The sequence below is a fragment of the Podarcis vaucheri genome (genome assembly GCF_965113315.1).
Source record: "Podarcis vaucheri genome assembly, chromosome: 14".
Taxonomy (NCBI): Eukaryota; Metazoa; Chordata; class Lepidosauria; order Squamata; family Lacertidae; genus Podarcis; species Podarcis vaucheri.
The window spans coordinates 55,338,167-55,358,243 of record NC_138752.1 but is presented as its reverse complement, the minus strand read 5'-3'; the positions used below and the strand labels follow the sequence as shown (position 1 = coordinate 55,358,243).

At 49.0% G+C, this 20,077-nt stretch overlaps 1 protein-coding gene across 3 annotated transcripts in view; it reads left to right on the top strand.

Annotated features, from left to right (window-relative positions):
- CREBBP (CREB binding lysine acetyltransferase) overlaps positions 1-20,077 on the top strand; it is a 68,724-nt gene that overhangs the window by 23,451 nt on the left and 25,196 nt on the right. For 2 of the 3 annotated variants that reach the window (XM_082199283.1, XM_082199281.1), the window contains 11 exons: positions 1,648-1,897; positions 6,046-6,159; positions 6,955-7,197; positions 8,217-8,313; positions 8,608-8,730; positions 9,130-9,247; positions 9,816-10,008; positions 11,519-11,572; positions 13,035-13,159; positions 14,375-14,563; positions 15,817-16,236. In XM_082199283.1, the coding sequence (XP_082055409.1) occupies positions 1,648-1,897; positions 6,046-6,159; positions 6,955-7,197; positions 8,217-8,313; positions 8,608-8,730; positions 9,130-9,247; positions 9,816-10,008; positions 11,519-11,572; positions 13,035-13,159; positions 14,375-14,563; positions 15,817-16,236 (1,926 nt within the window). The remainder of the gene's footprint in view (positions 1-1,647; positions 1,898-6,045; positions 6,160-6,954; positions 7,198-8,216; positions 8,314-8,607; positions 8,731-9,129; positions 9,248-9,815; positions 10,009-11,518; positions 11,573-13,034; positions 13,160-14,374; positions 14,564-15,816; positions 16,237-20,077) is intronic. The other variant, XM_082199282.1, reaches the window with a different exon arrangement.

Genomic DNA, 20,077 nt, shown 5'->3' with positions numbered 1-20,077 from the left:
AGGTTCTCCTGGCGCCTTCATCGTACACCTTCAGGCGCCAGGTGAAAAGGTTCCTCTTTAAGCAGGCCTTGGGCTGATTGATGCCCAGTGCCCTTCCAAAATGTGTTGGGAAGGGCACAGGTTATTGGGTTGTGTTTGTTTTTATTATGTATCTTGTGCTTTTATATTGTGTTTTTACATTGTAACTGCCCTGAGACCTGCAGGCAAAGGGTGCGATACAAATTTAATAAATAATTTAGCAAGTAATAATAATAAAATAAAGGCCAAGGCCTGAGGTTTTCTGAGGCCTTATAAACGGTCCAAATTCTGGTTGCTTGCAGGAGCCACCAATCCTTAAAGCTTTTGAAGTTACTGGTGAGCATTTTCCAAACCCAGGAGGAACCAGGTGCTGCTTTTGTAGAGTGAAGGAGAAATGTTGGGCTTCCCTGCCTTGCTGTTCTTCCACTTGCTGAGAAGGCAGGAGCTGGAGGCCTCTAGCAGAGAAGAGCAAGCTGTCTCTCTGCACACTGGAGCCCCAGCATTGGTGGGGCTGCTGGGCTTGGCAGCGTTCCTGTTGGGTCATCCCCACCTTGGTCACGGGTTTTGGATGTGTCTTCAGAAGTGAAGCGGATGCGCTCCTTTCAGAAACTGCCTTGTGCAAAGGAAGGCGATGTTGGGCCAGTCAGTACCTGCTGACCTGAGAGTGTACTGTTCTCTTTACCTGCAGAACAGACTCAGCATAGTCTGAGGAACGGTGCCTGCTTCTGTTAGGACACTTCTATGCCAGCTATTGTTGGCCCAGGAAAAGCACTGCAGTTTTTGTTTTATATCTCTAATTCTTTGGGATGGCAACTTTTTCTTTGCTGAATAAGCATGAATGGTTTGCCAAACTAAAAGTGAAAGCTTTTTTAAAATATTGGTTTTAAACTGACAAATGTGATCTGGAGAAGTGTGAATTGACCTCCAAGTATTGTCTGAGAATTGTCTGAGGTGGTCCACATTGAACTGCTTGGAGTGCTAGTTGTGATTTGGTGATAATTTAGAAAGAGAACATACTGCCTGCTGAAATATTATTAAAAAGGAAAGCAACAAATGTGGAAGTGGACAACAACAGGTGCTTTCAGATGGAGGCAAAGTAGCTTAAACTGTCAGTCATTCTCATCTAATCTCATGTGGATGGCAACTGCATTGCAAGGAGCGAGACTTGCAAGCAACATGTTTAGAATCATGCATGCATCTGGTTCACAGCACACCTCAGGAGTTCCCATTGAATTTACCGGCACTTCTGAGTATTTATTTACAGATAGGTAGCCGTGTTGGTCTGCCATAGTCAAAATAAAAAAATTCCTTCCAGTAGCACCTTAAAGACCAACTAAGTTAGTTCTTGGTATGAGCTGAAGTGTGCACGCACACTTCTTCAGAAGTGCTACTAGAAGGAATTTTTTTTATTCTGAGTATTTATGTCCAGGGTAGAGTGCAAAGCTATAAGTTCTCCCACAAAGTAAATGCTAAAAATTGCATGGTGGAATCTTAGTGGCTGTTAGTTGTGGCAAATTAGTTTGAGATGGTGATCAAATGGATACTCTTTAATAAGATTGCATTGCAAGTTGTTCTGTCCTAAGTGAAGCTTCGTAAGGTGATACAAAAATGTTTTGTCTTTCTTTTTAGTCTCAAATGCAAACCCAGGTACAGCAGGTGGGAATTGTACCAACGCAGGCAATGGCAGCCGGGCCAACAGCTGACCCTGAGAAACGCAAACTTATTCAGCAACAGTTGGTTCTGCTACTTCATGCTCACAAGTGTCAGAGACGAGAGCAAGCCAACGGAGAGGTGCGGCCATGTGCCCTTCCCCACTGCCGAACCATGAAAAATGTCCTCAATCATATGACACATTGTCAAGCTGGAAAGGCCTGTCAAGGTAAGAGCAAGGGTTTAAAACCACGTCAGGAGGTCTGTGGTATATGGTTCTCCAGTTGTTTGTCTTCTGCACGATTGTGTCCCTCTTTCTGGTCAGTGAAACTGGGTCTCCTTAAGTTTGAGCGTCATGGCCAAGTTGACTTTATTGCAACAGGAGGCACTTCTCCAATTCCAGACCAGACCATATACGGAGTAGGTAGCTCTCAAGGGCTTCTGGCATTGGGGGTTAATTCCCTCCCTTGTGGTTTAGTCCTATATTGTTTTTGAAACTCTCACCATGCCTCGGTTCACTTGGAAGCAGATGGGATAATAAGTATTGATTTGCAGATTGCCTCTAGAAGCACACCTGTTGGCCTCATCAGAAGGTTCCAGGCTACTGCTGCTTTTCTCTGCAGTCCTCAAGGTCTTGCAACAAACCTGCAGCAGGAGACAGGCAGGACACTCGGATCCTTTCAGAAGTACTTTGGCAGGCTGAGCAAGTCCCACCCTGACCATGTAGGCATCTAGCTTGACCCCCTGCTAACATTGGAGATCCAGAGCTAGAGTACTCCCCTCCCTACACACGACAAAGAGATGACTGCCCACCCTCTGCTGGAGGCCCCCTTCCCAGAAAACTGCTTCCATTGCCAAGCTGTTCTTACTCTTCTAAAGTTAAGCTGAAATCTACCCCATTGATCTTAATACTGTTAAACCTCTGTGTTCCCTCTTTGCTCTCTTCTCTGGGACAACTCTTCATGGGTTGGAAGAGGGCTGCTATGCCTCCCCTCAGTCTTCAAACTTTCCTCATAAGACTTGTTTCTCATACTACCAACCAACTTCACTCCCCTTTTGAACCGATCCCAGTTTGCCTGCGTTCTTGGAAGTGTGGCACCCAGAGCTAGACTCAGGACTCCAGATGCAGAATAAAGTGGGCCTGTTAATTCTCACCACTTAGAAACACTGGTTGGCATCTGTTTGTCTCGGGAGACAGTGGGAAGAGTGTGCCTACAGGGGTGAAGTCAAACCATTGGAGAGTTACAGCACCTGCTGTGGTTGTAGAGGACGATGTGGGGGGAATATGTTTTGTTGCAGCTGGGGCAAATGACGGCGTCTGGTTGTGCTGGTACATGTGTACCATGATGTTTCTTCTTAGAAACAGTGCTTTTGCTGAAGCAGCCTAAACTTGTATTAGCCTATTTTTGTAGCTGCAGCAAACTACTCATACTGGGAGTAGATTGCAGTCTCTTGGAAGGTGGACAGACCTGAACTAAGTCATTGATAAAAATGTAACAAGGCTGCTCCCAGGACAGCCTCCAGCACCTCCTTGGAACTTCCCCCCAACTTGATGCAGAGCGTTGATGGGCATGCATCCCTCTGGAGCACTCTTTTTACCAGCTGTGAACCCACCTGGTGGTTTTTATCATCCACCCTGCCTTTAATTAACCCAAATGTCATGGAGATTTTTGTCTAATGCTTTGCTGAAACCAAGGTGAATTTCACTGAGAGCCTTCTCACAATCCTTCAAAGGATACAAGAGCAAAAGGGGGAGAAGGCTGCTTTTCTGTTCCAGGAATGTGACTCTTGACTTCAAAAAGTTTGCCTACCAATAAGATGGTAGTCCGGTGTGAGGCCAGGGTCACCGTCCAAGGGGTGGGCAGGGCAGGCATTTCCCCCGTAGCTGACTAGTAACGAAAGTTTTGTAAGGCCCTCCTACAGTGGGATGCTGCCCCAACAGACCAGACCTACCACTGTCCTCCCTCATAGGTTCATGGCAGCTAGAATTAGATCTCCCTCTGAATTCTGCTTTGGCACAGGTACCTGTTTGGTTGCCCATTAAGGTTATCCATTGTTAGTTAAGCCTGGTGACTTCAGTGTAATGAGTATAAATAAAAGAGCTCTGCAGGATCAGGCCAAAGACCCATGTAGTCCACCCCCCTGCTGTAATAGTTGCCAACCAGATGCCTGTGGGAAGCCTGCAAGCAGGACATGAGTGCAAGAGCAACTCTCCCCCCTCCTGTGGTTTCCAGTGACTGGTATTCAGAGGCAAAGTCATTGTGGCTGGTAGCTCTTGACAGCCCTCTCCTCCATGAATCTGCCTAATCCTCTTTTGAAGGCCTCCACTAGAGTTCCTCACAAATTCCATAGTCTTCCTTGTGCTGTGTGCAGAAGTCATTTCCTTTGTGGATCCTGAATCTTCCAACATTCAGCTTCATTAGTTGTCACTGAGCTCTAAGTTGTCACTGAGAGGAAGAAAAACGTCTCTCTTCATTTTCTCCAGACCGCAGAGTCCCCCCTCGCTGGCCTTTTCTCTTAACGCAAAGGTCCGTTCCTCGCAGGGGAACTGCTCCATTTCCTTCTTTGAACTGTTTCCAGTTCTACTGTCTCCTCCTCGAGATGAGGCAACCAAAACAGCACACAGTTCCAAGTTCCAATGAGAGCAGTAGGATACTGATAGTTTTATCCTTGGTTCCTTTCTTAATAGTGATCCCTTGTATGAAATTCACCTTTTTCACAGCTGCTGCTGTGGGTCTTCATTGAATGATCCACTTCTGGCCACAAAATCTCATTCCTGGTCAGTTGCTGCCAGATGAGATCCTATAAACATATATGCGGAGCTTGTGCATTACTTTGCATTTGCTTCCATCGAATCAACATTGAAATGGCAACTGCAATCCACACAGTTGGGAGAGATCCTTTTGGTGCTACTCACTGTCTCTTTGTTTTAACCACACTAAACAATTTTGGTATCATCAGCAAACTTGGCTACCTCACTGCTCACCCCTAACTCTAGATCATCCATGACTGGTTAAAAAGCACATCCCAGTACCAGTCATTGGGGAACCCCATTTCTTACATCCCTCCATTGGGAGAGCTGCCTATTTATTCATATTCCGTGCTTTCCGTTCCTTAACTAGTTACTGATCAATAAGAACAACTTTCCCTCGTATTCCTTGACTGCTGAGCTTATTCAGGAGTCTTTGGTGAGGTACTATATCAAAACGGTTTTGATTATGACTGCGGCATTGATTATGACAGTTGATAGGGCAATTGCAGGCTCCGCTCCATTTTGCAAGATAAGAAAGATGTGTTTTCTATGTGCAGTGTGCATGTTGGAGCTGCACCCATTTTCTGAGACACTACACTCCCCCCAGAAGGAGAAGTCTGTCTGAAGAATTCCTCAGGTTCTTCTCAAAATGGAGAACGGTCTCTCCAGAAAAGTTGATGCTCCAACTTCTATACAGAAAGCCATTGTGGCACGCTTCAGTTTTTCTGGAACCAGAGGAAGCTAAGCACCAGGCAGAAGGTGATAAGAAACGAGTACTAAGCAAGATGTCATTAGCAGCAGCATATCTTGCAAATGTCAATCTGTCATGGGCTGGCTGGACACAGAGGAATGGTGGGAAGCAGCAAGTGGGGAAACCCCAAGGGAGGAAGGCTCAGAGTCCGGGGATTGGTGGTGGGACAGCAGTGAGTGGTCAGAAGGAGAAGAGGGAGCAGAGACAGGCACATCGGCATAGTCTCCGGTGGCTTGAGAAGGATCTGGGGGTGGGGAAAGCCCTGTTGAGTGGATTTAAGCTCAGTTGGCATTCTCTTGCTAAGAATTCTGAGGTTTACTTTTTGTATTTCTGGTGGTGAAGCATCAGTGCTGAGTCCATATCTTTGGGATATCAGCTGTGCAGTGTGTACGAATTGCATTTCTTGTCATTTCCCTCCATTATAATTGGGTGGCATGTTGAGGGTTATGTTATTACGGTCATGGAAGGTGGATTTAATGTTTAATAATCTTATTTAAGTTCGCCATTTATGCACATTTAGATATATCCTTTTACCTGCCAAAAACCTCTAAATAGCTTTAAATAGATGAAGCATCTTTCAAATATTTCATTTTTATAAGTTACTGTTGCTTACCTTTGGTAGGAGACCATTTAGTCATGACAGCCTTTTTAAAACGATAAAATAGAATAAGGAAATTATTTGTGTCCCCTTATCTTCATTAGTCTAGTAGTAGGCATTGTCTGCTGTGCTTTTTCCAGTAATGCTCCTTGTTCATAGATGTGAACTTTCAAATGCTCCTGCAGCATTTACTGGAGAAAACAGGTGACCTCAGAGTGGAACTGAGGTCCTTCAAACCTATAAAGATGTTGCATATGGTTTCTCTTCTTGTCCTAGTTGCCCACTGTGCATCGTCACGTCAGATCATATCCCACTGGAAGAATTGCACGCGGCACGATTGTCCTGTGTGTCTCCCGTTGAAAAATGCCAGTGACAAGAGAAACCAGCAACGTACGTATTCACCAGTGTTCAGAAAAGTCTGGTTTGGAATACATACTTAGGAGATTCTGCCCTGAAGAAGTCCAGTGTGAATGTAATGCCAGCCTAATTCCCCTTCTGACTATTTTTGTGATTTGCTAGTTCGCAAACTTGCGCTAGCAAGTTGAGATAATCATCCATAAAACTGTAAGGGTGCCTCTCATGCCGTCTCTACATGAGAAGGTGTGATGGGATCTCTCCCCCTGCCTTCAACACCCCCAGCACCCCTTTACAATCTGCTGTGGAGGGTTGAGGGACCCCACCCCCCAGAGATGGTTTTGGCATGCTTGTAAGACTGCAGGAGGGAGGAGAAAGGTGGGGTCTCTTTGCACAAGTCCACTTCCACAATGTTGGATTCCACTCATAGCATCTGGAAGAATCCCTAGAAAGATCTCTCTTTGTTGCCAGGTGTCTTGGATGACAATTGTAGCAATCGAAACACAAACTGAGCAAGGGTCAGTTAATGCGCCTGCTCCTCAGTCGTGTGTGGCAGTGGGGTGGGGTTCTTATCATTGGCCCAGATCTCTCCAGTCTGTAAAAAGGCAGAGTTATTCCAAGACCCTTGCCATCTCATCCTAACCTACACCCCAGGGTCGTTGTGAGGATAAGGGGGGTGGAGAACCATGTACACGGCCACAAGCTTCTTACAGGAAAGGCAGGGCATGAAGGCCAGTCAGTCAAGGTTTTAAAAATCCAGCAACATCTTGGCCAGGTTCCTCTGCTCTCTCCAACAGCATTTCATGCTTCTTTTGTCCTCCTCTTTTGCAGCACTCCTGGGATCCCCAGTTGGCGGCATCCAGAATTCTATTGCCTCTGGGACGGGACAGGCAACGACTCCTTCTTTGAGCAACCCGAACCCCATTGACCCCAGTTCCATGCAGCGAGCCTACGCAGCTCTTGGCCTGCCCTATGGCAACCAGTCCCAGCAGGCGCCACTGCCGCCCCAAGTGCAAGGCCAGCCAGCTGCCCAGCCCCAGGCTCACCCGCAAATGAGAACCATGAATGCACTGGGTAGGTGGGGGCGGGGTGGGTTTCAAACAAACGTTAACTGCTTTGGGGGGCATGGAGGGGAAGGGGGTACAAATCTTACTTGAAATACAGCAGCAAATGTAACTGCAGCCTCATTCACAAACTGCAAAAAAGTGGAGCCTCCCCTTTTTGTCTTTGGTCTCCCCCCCCCCTCTTGTCCTCCTTGACACCCACGCTTGTGCCACAGATTCGTCCTTCCTGGTGTAGAATTTTTTTTTTGGGGGGGGGGAGAATAGTGAATCTGTTAACCGCAGTTAACAACAACAAGGTAAATATATGAGATGAAATGGTGTGGAAGAAAAGGATATGCAGCAGAATACTGTTTGAGTAGAATGCCAAGGAGTGATGGACTTGGGAAATCCTGAGAGAGGTGACTTGTAAGGGAAAAGGTGTAATGTATGCACTAAAACTTTGGAAATGACCAAACTGCAGGAGGCAGTGGAATAATAATAATAATTTATTATTTATACCCCGCCCATCTGGCTGGGTTTCCCCAGCCACTCTGGGCGGCTTCCAAAAGAATATTAAAATACTGTGATACATCAAACATTAAAAGCTTCCCTAAACAGGGCTGCCTTCAGATGTCTTCTAAAAGTCTGGTAGTTGTTCCTCTCTCTGACATCTGGTGGGAGGGCGTTCCACAGGGAGGGCGCCACTACCAAGAAGGCCTTCTGCCTGGTTCCCTGTAACTTGGCTTCTCGCAGTGAGGGAACCGCCAGAAGGCCCTCGGTGCTGGACCTCAGTGTCTGGGTAGAACGATGGAGGTGGACAGGAGTGCCTGGCGTTTCTGGTCCATGTGGTCATGAAGAGTCAGAAATGACTAAACGACTAAACAACAACAAAAATATATTTAAAATAGTGAATGTGGTAGGACCGCTATTTATACAGTTAAAGATCTTGCTTGATTTATCCTACAGTACATATAAAAATGTTAGTGATTTAATTGTGTGAATTGACTGGTATTTCCTCTGAACTAAACGAGGGATAATCTTATTCCAAAGGAACTAATCAAATGAATCTGACTGCTGGAGGAATAACAGACCAGCAACCTAGCATGATCCCAGAAACTGCGCTTCCGACTTCACTTGGGGCAGCAAAGTAAGAAATGTTTTTAAAGGGTTGTTGAGTGTTTACACATGATTTCTATTTTCAGTTGTAGAAATAACTAGTCCTTAGTCACACTTTTTCTCACAGTTGTTTCATAGTCCCCTTTTCCAAGTAACTCCTCAGTTCTTTGTTTTCTATTTTCCCTTCAAAAGCAAAATTGCACTTGAATTTCATTACCTGCTCTGTTGTTGTCAGTTACAGGATAATTTCTTAGCCTTAAAAACAAGACTTTTCTGGAATGCAACAGAGAGCTTCAAGAGTTTCCCTCACTGCCTTTTCTTTTAGCTCCTTAATGAATGATGGCACAAATTCGATGCCCACAGCTGCACCACCTTCAAGCACCGGGGTGAGGAAAGCCTGGCACGAGCATGTCACTCAAGACCTGCGCAATCACTTAGTGCACAAACTGTAAGTGTGTCGCGTGGGTGGACCCGACTTGCTGCGGGACAGGACAAGAGTCTTGCCAGAGCTGCAGCCCTGCTCCTTGGCGTTTGGGGGTTTCATGGGTCTGAAGGCTTCAGGAGGGGTTGGAGGGTTACAGTCAGAACTGGTTTAAGAAGATTCTCCATTCTTTCCACTTACGTTTTTATTTTCAACAACCCAACCCTAGAGCCACCTTTTCCCTCAGGGTGTAACTATCAGCAATTTCAGTTATGCCATCCTAGGGGAAGACTGAATCTCTCCCAATTACCTGAAAACTGGGCTTTTGAAATTGTTTTGCATGGTGTAGGCAGATAGGGGAATGTAAGGTTTACCCAGGTCTTCCAGCAGCATTCGTGATGGACTTTATGTCTCTTCTTTCTGCAGCGTGCAAGCCATCTTCCCAACTCCTGACCCAGCAGCACTGAAAGATCGCCGGATGGAGAATCTGGTGGCTTACGCTAGGAAAGTAGAAGGGGATATGTATGAATCAGCTAACAGTAGGGTAGGTTCTGTGCCAGACAAGAGCTTGGTCTTGTGAAGTCCTGTGTGGCTGAAAGTGGCTCCTTTTGACTGCGTTCCTCCACTGCAAGGCATGCCAATGCTTCCATTGCAGGTTGTGTTGCTTTCTAGCAAGCAGCTCTGAAACAGCCTGGGATTATTCTGTATTTCCTGAAATCTTGAGTGCTGCGCCTCCTTTGTTCAACAAACCAATGAGTGCCTAGAAGTCTTCCTGTCCATAGGCAGGAAGATCAGCTGGTTAAGAAAATACTGTAATCTTACTAGGGATAGCCTAGGGATAAATTGGCAGGAGCTGGACTGGCTCTGGCCTTGTTATTGCCAACTTAGCCATTGTTCCTTTTGTCGAAAAGTCTACTTTTTTGGTCAAGTTCCAGGAAGTGTCTTGGTCTTCACAGCATAGCGCTCAGATTCCTAAAGCTCAAGTTATGAAGGAGAACTCTTCAGATCACTTGTCATGCAAAATAAAACTTAAGCCGGTGTTAATCAGTCATCCTTGCTGCTTTTTTTCTAATATATTCTAAAACCTAATCCTAACATTTTCCCCCTTCTAGGATGAATATTACCATTTATTGGCAGAGAAAATATATAAAATACAAAAGGAGCTAGAAGAGAAGCGGAGGTCTCGTTTACATAAGCAAGGGATCTTGGGTAATCCGCCAGCCTTACAGGCTCCCGGGACTCAGCCTCCTGGCATTCCACAGGGGGCGGCAGCTGTGGGACAAGCCCAGCCTGTGAGACCTCCCAGTAAGTACTCCCAGAAGGAATGGACAAGTGGAGCAAGGAAGTCTGGGTCAGCTTCTATATCTGTGGTGCACCATTCAGCCTTTCACGAGGCACAGAAAGTGGGTTACCATAAGAAGACACAAAGAAAAAGCAGTATTGAATAAAATCACCCCAGAAAGGAAAATACTATGTTTATAAAGCCACGATGAGCAGCGTCGTGCTTGCATCCCCTAGAGCCCAAAGGCCCTCTCAGGCAAAAGTACTTTCCTGCCTTCTAACAGTCTGAAAAGAAGGTGCCACAAATGAAAAGGCCCTGCTCCTTGCAGATGTCCTTCTGTGAAGGATGGTATCTGGAGAAGGTGCTCTTTGAGAGGACCTAAATTGAGGGTGGTTTGTTGTCAAGATCAAAAGCAGCATGTTGAATTGACCAAGATGCAAACTGTTAGCCGGTGAACTTCTTGCAGGACTGGCATTGTCTTCCATACTTGTAGATTCTCGCAATATGTTGGTTTTTTTGCCATTCTGAGCTGTCATCAGGTACACTCCCCCCCCCCCCCCGGTGCATTACAGCAGTTCAGCTGAGATGCTGTGGAAGGTTTGGCAGTGACAGGTTCCCGTCCGCCAAGGAGAGAATGCCGTTGGTGCACCAGCCAAAACCGTGAGAATTATATCTAGGTCTCCGGGGGGCAGCAGCCCCAGAGAGAGCGTGGCCAAAATGAAGATGTCTCCCTTCAGAGGGCAGTGTGAGCAGAAGCAGCTCACTAGCTCAAACCCTGACCATCCCCTCCTACATGGATGGACCTGCTTTAGCATAAACCCCATTACTGTCTTCAGACATCATTCGGGAAACCCATCACTGAGGAAAAGGGGAATTAAATAGGTGCCATCAACACCCAGAGACTTCCCCCAGCAGTTTCATGTAGATGTTCAGCAGTGCAGGAGACAGGACTGAACTCTGCAGCACCCCAGAGGTTACTTTCCTTGGAGGGGAGCAGCTGTCTTCTCTCACATCCTTCAGGAACCACACACACAGACACACACACCCCCCCCCCAGCTAGGAAGCCCAGGGCTGCTGTAAAAGAGCGGCCCCACTCCACACCAGGCAGGTAAGGAGGACACAACCCCAAAGCTCCCTTGGAGTCCCGTTGTGGGGCTGCTTGTTGATTAAAGACCCCTGAGTTGATTGCCCCGTGAGATTGAATCATTTCAATGGGCATATGCGTCTGTTGCACCATCTTGGAAGAGGCATTAGCATGAAAGGGGAAGGCCTCTTCTCAGATTGGGCCTGTCAGCTGTAGTTTTGATAGGCTCTGATATTAAAAGTAGTGTTTGTTTGGTTTTTTTAAAAACACTTTATGCCTAATTAACCAGGGTGGCTTTCTATTGAATTGAGGTTTTAATCTACACATGATTTGAAGTTTGCAGCCCTGTCAGTGTGATTTCTAGCATTTTGATTTGTCTGCTAAGTGAAGATTGTGCTGAATGAAGCCGCCAAGGAAGAACTGACCGTGCTGCCTTTGTCCTCTTGCAGATGGGCCTCTGTCCATGCCGAATGTGCCTCTGAGCCGAATGCAGGGGTCTCAAGGTATTCAGCTTGCACTAACCTGCTCCTTTCCTTAGCCTCACTCTTGCGAGTCTCCTATTGGGGGTGGGGTGGGGGGTTGTATCCTGCCTCCTCTGTGCCACACTTTCACCTGAGCCTTTGTTCCAAGGGAGTAGACTGAGAGCATGCCACCGGGGGGGGGGGGCATAGCCGTTGAGGCGGATACGAAAAGCTTGGCTTTCTTGAGCTCTACTTCCCCCAACCCAGAGTGACACTGGCTCCCTCTCAGCTCCACTTCCTTTTATCCAAAGGGAATGGTGCATGTACCGTATTTTTCGCTCCATAAGACGCACTTTCCCCCTCCTAAAAATGTGTGCGCGTCTTATGGAGCGAATGCAGGCGGGAGGCTCTGCTCAGCGCTCCCTTTAAAGAGCTGCATGGAGCGTGTGTGTGGCTCTTGAGGGCTTTTCCGCGAGGTGGGGAAAGGGACTGACGGGCTGCCCTCTGTCCCTTCCCACACCTCCTGGAAAAGCCAGCAAGAGCCGCTGCCTGGCTCTGCTCAGCGCTCCCTTGCAAGGGCTCCCTTTCGTCCCCCATCCCGCTTTGCTGGGAAGCCAGCAGAAGAGGCGCTGTGCCGCTATCGCTCTTGCTCTGCTGGCTCCAGCGAGAGCTGCGCAGCTTGCTCTGCCGGCTTCTCAGCGAAGCGGGAGGAGGGACTGATGGGTTTAAAGCAAGAAAAGCGAGAACTGCTTACATGCTCTGCGCAGAATTTTTTTTTTCTTGCTTTCCGCCTCAAAAACTAGGTGCGTCTTATGGAGCGAAAGATTTTTTATTATTTATTTTTTTGGTGTTGTATTTTTCACAACCCTTAGCTTTCCATTTTCCTTTCCCCAAACTTCAACATGGTTCCATTCAGTTGCATTTTTTCAACACAGGTCCTGTCTCTGCATGGATAACCCAGCCGCTGGGAGTGGTAGAGGGGGAGGAACAGGAAGCCCCCGGTGCCAGCTGTTAGTGGGGTGGGGGGTGGGCTTGTCCTCTGAGGGCTGGGAGTGTCTGTGGCTAGACTTGCGCAGGACAGATGCCATGTGGGGAAGACCACTAAGACTTGCGTGGAGAACAGTGTCTGCTGACAGTAGCCGCTCCTTCCCTCAGTGCCCAGGCATCGCTCAATAACAAGACAATGGGACGGCAAATGTCCCTGTGCGGCCCTTTAAACAGAATCAGAAAAGGTGTGCTGGAGAATTAGGGGGCTGTTGGAAAGAGAGCTCTCTGTCTTTAGTCCCTCTGCTAAGTGTCTTCTGGCTGCGTCTTGACTTTTGTGGCTTTCCTTCACAGTCACTGCCAAGAGGGGTTAGGTCTCCTCTGCCCAGCTGCCCTGCAGGCCAGGCTTGACTGTTCCTCAGGCTGGAATGGTGGCAGGAGCGTGGTGGGCTGAGCTGTGTGTCGGTCCGCGCTTGGGGGACTCGCTCCTAATGGGCTCTTCTGGGGGTGCATTTTGCAGGAGTGAATCAGTTTAACCCCATGTCCATAGGGAATGTCCAAATGTCCCCGGCATCGATAGGACCCCGCACCACCCCTCCAATGAACCATCCTGTCCAGATGAACAACATGGGATCCATTTCCACGGTTTGTAGCTCTCTCTTTCTTCCTTTTCTTCCTGGCTATTTAAAGCTTGGGATACGTTAAGAGAAATAAACTCATATGCTGGTCACCTCAGGTCCTTTCCGGTATTGCATCATTCACTTTTGGATTAATTCAGTCACTTTATTTTATTTCATAAAATGTATGTACAGCAGGCCTGCAACTTACATGGGGGTTGTGTTCCAGGGGTCTGCACGCAAATTCAGGAAGGCCCCTCCCGGAACCAGCTCTCCATGTGACCCCTCCTTTACTGAGCTTTCAGAAGGCTTTGTGAGGCCTCTGGAAGGCTGTGGGTGGATCCTGCAATATCTTTCGGGCGCCCTTCCAACTCCCCCCCCCCCAATTCTCCATTTACTTATTTCCCCACCACCTCTGCAAATCTGTAAGTTGTGGGTCTACTGTACCACTTGATTGTTTTTTTAAAAAACAACAACCCTCAAAGCAATTCACAAAAAGAATAAAACAATGGTGTGGTGTTTTTAAGGTAAAAACAACTATTTAGAACGTTTAAAAAATAATTGGGACGCGGGTGGCGCTGTGGTTAAACCACAGAGCCTAGGATTTGCCAATCAGAAGGTCGGCAGTTTGAATCCCCACAACCGGGTGAGCTCCCGTTGCTCAGTCCCTGCTCCTGCCCACCTAGCAGTTCAAAAGCATGTCAAAGTGCAAGTAGATAAATAGGTACCGCTCCGGCGGGAAGGTAAACGGCATTTCCATGCACTGCTCTGCTTTGCCAGAAGCGGTTTAGTCATGCTGGCCACATGACCCGGAAGCTGTACACCGGCTCCCTCGGCCAATAAAGCAAGATGAGCACCGCAACCCCAGAGTCGGTCACGACTGGACCTAATGGTCAGGGATCCCTTTACCTTTACCTTAAAAAATAATTAAAATCAATGATAAGCTGAAAACCAGGTTAAAATACATGTCAGCTTTCTAAATTAGACATTAGGGCAATTTTCTGTTTCAGTTAGAAATAGAAATCAAATAAATACATTGGATGATTCAGTGTAGTGAAGATGTTAGAGGGCAGCCTGGCGGGAGGGAAGAAGAGACTGCGACTGGCAAGCACATTCAGCTCAGAGAGACGGGGGGGGGGGGCTGCCTGGTGCCTGTTTTCCCTCTCTTCTGAAACGGATTCAGTGAGCAGCTAACTCTCTTGTGGGCCAGACCCTTAATGCTCAGGGCCTGCTTTGTTTGCAGATGGCGCTGTCTCCCTCCCGGATGCCTCAGTCCCAGAACCTGATAGCAGCTCATTCCAACAGTCTGATGGGTCAGGCCTCCACCCCAAGCCCCTTCCTGCCACAGAACCAGTTTTCTGCTTCCAGTGGAGCTTTGAATGTCAACAGCGTTGCTTTGGGGCCAGCAGCGGCACAGGCAGGAGTGGCACAGGTACGGCTCATGGCTTGCTTCATTTTACTGGCCTTGGCATAATGTGGAATTCCAGGTTTTCATCAAAACGGTGAGGACCATTCTCTCGCTTCAGATATTTGTGTCTGCACCTTGGAATTTCTGTGGCTTCCACCATTTCCCTGGATGTCAGAGTCAAGGCACTGTGTCGCTGTGGGCCTGCTGTGAACATTTGTATGCAAGAGAACCTCAGCAATGCCATCTTGTGACAGTGGTGTAGGAGCTCAGCTCTCAAGCCCAGCCATGACTCTGACATGGATCACAAGCCACTTGCTTCCCAGACCTCGTGATTAAATTCTAACCTAGATCATCTCAGGAGTTGTCTACTGAGCTTACCTAATGCACACCTCTTCCCTCAGCCTGTTCTCCTGGCAGGTATAGTGAGCCAGCCCCTGTGCACCATGGCATATCCTGTTCACCCAGCCACTGGCAGAGGAAGGGGGTGCAGTGGGTGCAGTCCCCCCTGGGTGTCATCCCTGAGGGGGGTGACATCGCTGCACCACCCCCCAGGACGCTTGCTGCAGGCAGGCGAATCCCCTCCCCCCCGGACGCTTGCCCTGCCCCTGCAGGCAGCTAACCCCACCCCCAGCTAGCTCCGCCTCTGCAGCCAGCCAGCTGGAAACTCCTGGCTAATCTGCATATCCACTTGCTCTCCTTTCCTCCTCAGTCCTGCTTGTGCTGAGGTGTAGCAGTATCTTTCTTGCTCTCTTCTTTGGTTCTTTCCTTGCCTTGTCTTTGTTGCCCTCCCATCTCCTGGGGGCACACATCACTTTTGCATCCCCCCCCCACCTTTCCTCCTCAAGAGCAGCCTCTTGTCACACCTCCACAGCACACAGAGGTGCCACAGTGGCTGGCTCACTCTCTTACCACAAAGGGGCATTCTCTGGTAGGCAAGGGACCTGGCCACCACCCACCCTGCATAGCAGCTGCTCACCACAAGTCTAGCCAGGCCTCAGGATCCGTCCTTCTGCCACAGCTCTCTGTGTCCATCCATCTGTCAGCTCAGGAACGGGTCTGACCAAGCTTAGTCACAGGTGGAAACTTGAAGGAGAGGCAGGAGGAGGAATTCGGTGCAAAACATATGATGTAACTCACAGTGGCTGGCTCACCTGCCTACCCAAAAAGCGTACGGTGTGGGAGAGGGACGCAGCCAGACTGGCGCTTGGTCTGCTTGTGTTGCCCACTTTTACACAGGGGTTTTTGAATGCAGCCCTAACAGTGTCTCCCTCTGGCAGGGGCAGGTTCCTGGAGCTGCTCTTCCCAACTCCGTGGATATGCTGGGACCACAAAGCAGCCAGCAGCTCTCGTGTCCTCCCGTGACCCAGCCACCCCTTCACCAGCCTGCGGCTCCTCTCTTGTCCAGCGTGGCAGCTGGCATGCCGCCGGTCCAGCACCAGACCCCGCCAGGGATGACGCCTCCACAGCCTGCAGTGCCTGCCCAGCCGTCCACACCAGTCTCCGCGGCGGGACAGGCGCCCACTCCAGCAGCCGGCTCCGTCCCCAATGCTACGCAGGTGCAGAGCACGCCTTCGGGGCAAGCCGCAGCCCAGTCGCAGGTCCCACCGCAGCCTCAGACTCCAGTTCAGCCCCCACCCGTGCCAACCCCGCAGCTTCCGCAGCAGCAGCCAATGTCTGCCCAGGCCCCTGGCACTCCGGTGAGTATTTGGCCTTTTTGCGTTACTGGGCCCAGCATTTGCAGCAGGGAGCAAGCGCTCTGCCATGAATGACAGTGGTGCTCTCGCAGCCACTGTGCAGCACCCCAGAGTACAGGGAAGCACTTGCCAGAAGGCAAAGCGTTTCCTCGCCTTCGTTGCATGTCGTCCAGCAGGAGCAGCACAGGAGGCTGCCTTACCCCGAGACAGGCACCTGGTCCACCTCACTCAGTACTGCAACAAGCAGAATCTCTCAGTCAGGGGCGGAACCGGGAGTCTTTTGTCTCTCCCACTGAACTAGGATTTCTCTAGAAGCTCTGCCTTCTCTAGAAGCATTGTGCGTAGTTTCAGAAGCAAAACAAAAACCCCGAAGGAGATCAGTTTAACCCCATGTCCATAGGGAATGTCCAAATGTCCCCGGCATCGATAGGACCCCGCTCCACCCCTCCAATGAACCATCCTGTCCAGATGAACAACATGGGATCCAGTTCCCAAGTTGCTTGCAATCCAGATTCCATCTAAGAGGATCAGGAGAAGAGCAAAAAGAAGAGAAGATCCTAGGATGGGCTGGAGAACCTGTGGCCCTTCAGATGTGCAGGCCAAATGGTCAGGGAGGACAGGGGTTGTAGCCTAACAACATCTGGAGAGATGCAGGTTCTCACCAGGTGCTGGTTCGCAGCCCAGATGTTTCAATAGCACATGGTCTGGCAGCCAGCCAGCCAAGCTGCTCCTAATGCTTAGAGTGGCGGTTGAAGAGCAGAAGTGTCTCTCCCACCTGGGAAGGTAAGCCTGCCTGCCTGCCTGCTCAGGAGACTGCTCAAGTCTTTTAAGCCTTCCGACGTTGAAGATGGGCGGAAGAGCATGTCTTGTTCACATGTTCCGCTCAGGCTGCTCTTCCTTTGACGCTGGCAGAGTGCAGCTCTTACTGTGACACCATCATTTCCTAGCCTTTCACCAGTTGGTGTGCTCTCAGCAAAGGGCAGCCCCATATTTTTGTACCTTCAGGAGATGTTGATGTTGGTGTTGATGTAATAATTGTGTTTGTATAAGGGGAAAGGCCACAGCACCTCAGCAGGCAGCACTGGGTGAAGAGGTAAAGCAAGCTCTGAGGAGGAGGCCAAGACTAGTTGTGTTCATGTAGGTCAGCAGTGAGGAACCTCGGGCCTGAGGGCCTCAGGAGGCCCCACAAGGCCATTGTGGCCAAGAAGACATGGGCCCACCCGCCTACAAGGGGGGGCAGGTAAAGCTGTGGCTGACTAGAGAGCGGGGTGGGAGGGGGCATTGTAGGCAAGGTATCAGCTGAGCAGGGGCAGCTGCAGAGCCCCGTACTGAGCGCTTTGCAAGTTCCATCTCGCCTGATGGGCTTCCCCAGCCAGCCTTAATCTTGGGCCAAAATGGGTCACCCGCCGTCATTGTGACATCAGGAGGCCCTTAGGAAACTGAGCCAGCCTGACTGGGGGGGGGGGGCGGAAGGGACTTCAGAATGAGCCCAAAGATAGCGGAGACAACTCCTGGGAGGAAAAGACTCCGTTCAGGAGGAACTGGATGTGTGCGCTTAGAGAGCACAATGTTAGGGCTGGCTGGGGAAGCTGCATGCGCCAGTGGAGTCTGGCGGAGGGGAGCTGAGAATTGCAAGAAGCAGCCTTGGGACACGGGGGGACCACTTTCGTTGGGCATTTTCAAGGAAGGTTTGCTTGGGTGAGCTTGAAGAAGGGATGGTGTTCTGTTAGGGCAGGAGCGTTGGCATGGAGGCAGCCGCAGAACATGCAGCGTTCCGCTATTGCTTCCGGGCTTGTAACTCTGGGAAGCACTTGCCAGAAAGATGGCTGAGATTGGAAGGCAAGCCAAATTCTAGTGCTGAAATAGAAATTGCCCGCAAGTTTTGAGTTTATTCATTAAGGACTCAATCAAGCCCAAGGTGCTTTTTCCCACTCCAGGTGTTACATTGGCCCAGGCATCCCCAAACTCGGCCCTCCAGACTACAACTCCCATTATCCCTGACCACTGGTCCTGTTAGCTAGGGATGATGGGAGTTGGGGATGCCTGCATTAGCCTATCAAAGCTAGGAGGAGGAGGAGGAGGGTATGGAAAGGGTTGCAGCACTTGGGGGGGGCCCTGCTGCTCTTCTGTGCAGAGCAGAGGAATGTCAGAATCCCACCTCTGGCCCTGAGCTTCCCTTTCCTGACCAGTAAGCACACAGATCTGCCAGCTGAGGATGCTCTTCATGCCTCTGACCAAGTGGGCTCCAGGCAGTGAAAGCTTTTGCCACAATAAATGTTAATATTTAAGAAGTTAATATTTAATACCAGTATCCTGTCCTCTGAAAACCTTTCCCAGGGCAGCTCACAGACTGCTGGGTGTGTTGAGAAGTTGTTTGTTTGCTGTGCATTTGGATCCCTCTTAAGATCTCGCAGCCAAACTTTGAGGGGGGGTTGCGGAGGTCAAGGAGCAGGTTTTTGATTGTTTGGATGCAGTTGGGTGCCATTCCAAATTAAAACAGCAGACTCAGCCCTTTAAAATCACTGGCTTTCTTTGTTTGTTTCTTAAAATTCCTGAGCAAAGCTAGGCTTGAGATGGCTATTGGAATATAAAGCAAAGTGGTGAGGGGGGGAAGGAACAATCCAAAATACAACTAAAATTCACCACCGATTATAATATCAGATAGCAAGGAAAGAGCAAATGGAAAACCATACACTAGAGCAGCTTCCTCAAACTCAGCCCTCCAGATGTTTTTGGCCTACAACTCCCATGATCCATAGCTAGTAGGACCAGTGGTCAGGGATGATGGGGATTGTAGTCTCAAAACATCTCGAGGGCCGAGTTTGAGGAAGCCTGGACTAGAGCATGAAAAATAAAAGCCAGGCACCAGAATGATGTTAATGTCAGGGAAGCTGTCTTTGTGAGAAGTATTTCATATTTAGAACACCACCTTTTAAAATATCATTTTCCTGCTTGCTACTGACTATCTCTGACGAATGGAGTCCCCAGAGAGTAGCCTCTCCACCTGACGCTCAGGTGGGAAAAGGCAAACAACAGGCATCCTGATCCTAAGCTGTGCAGGGTTGATCCAGCAAAATCATTGTGCTCCCAAAATTATCTGCACAGCAGAAGTCCCGACCCCTGCACCCCACTGAATCTGCCCCAGAGGGCTTGGGGTACCTCCAGAGCAGAGATGGGGGTGGCAGGGGGGGGGGCAGAGAGAGAGGAAGTTCTGTTCCCTGAGCACAGCAAACGCACAACCCTTTTTGGACTGAGCTTGGAAATGGATCAGGAGCCAGACGTTTTGGCAAATGTTCCCAGCTCTTGGTCTCTCCGCTCTCACAGTTTGTTCTATCCGCAGAATTGTTTTCCAGGGCAGCCTCAGGTATAATGCATTGCAATACTCCAGCATGGAGGCTTCCAGAACATGCATAATTGATCCTAGAATATTTTTCAAGGCTTTCTCTGGTTAAGAACTTAATTCGTTCTGGAGGTCCGTTCTTAACCTGAAACTGTTCTTAACCTGAGGTACCACTTTAGCTAATGGGGCCTCCCGCTGCCGTCACACGATTTCTATTCACACCATGAAGCAAAGTTCTTAACCCAAGGTACTATTTCTGGGTTGGCAGAGTCTGTAACCTGAAGCGTCTGTAACCCAAGGTACCACTGTATTTGCAAACATGCTGTGGGAGACGATTCTTGAGTATTCCTCATTTTAGACTATTAACAGTTATTTACTGTTTAGATTTCTACACCACCCCTCAAATAAATTATCAGGGCAGCTTACAATAAGAAGCTTAGGAGGTGGATGATTCCCTGACAGTTATGCTGTAACATCCTGTTAGGCCTCTTGTTATCAGATGTG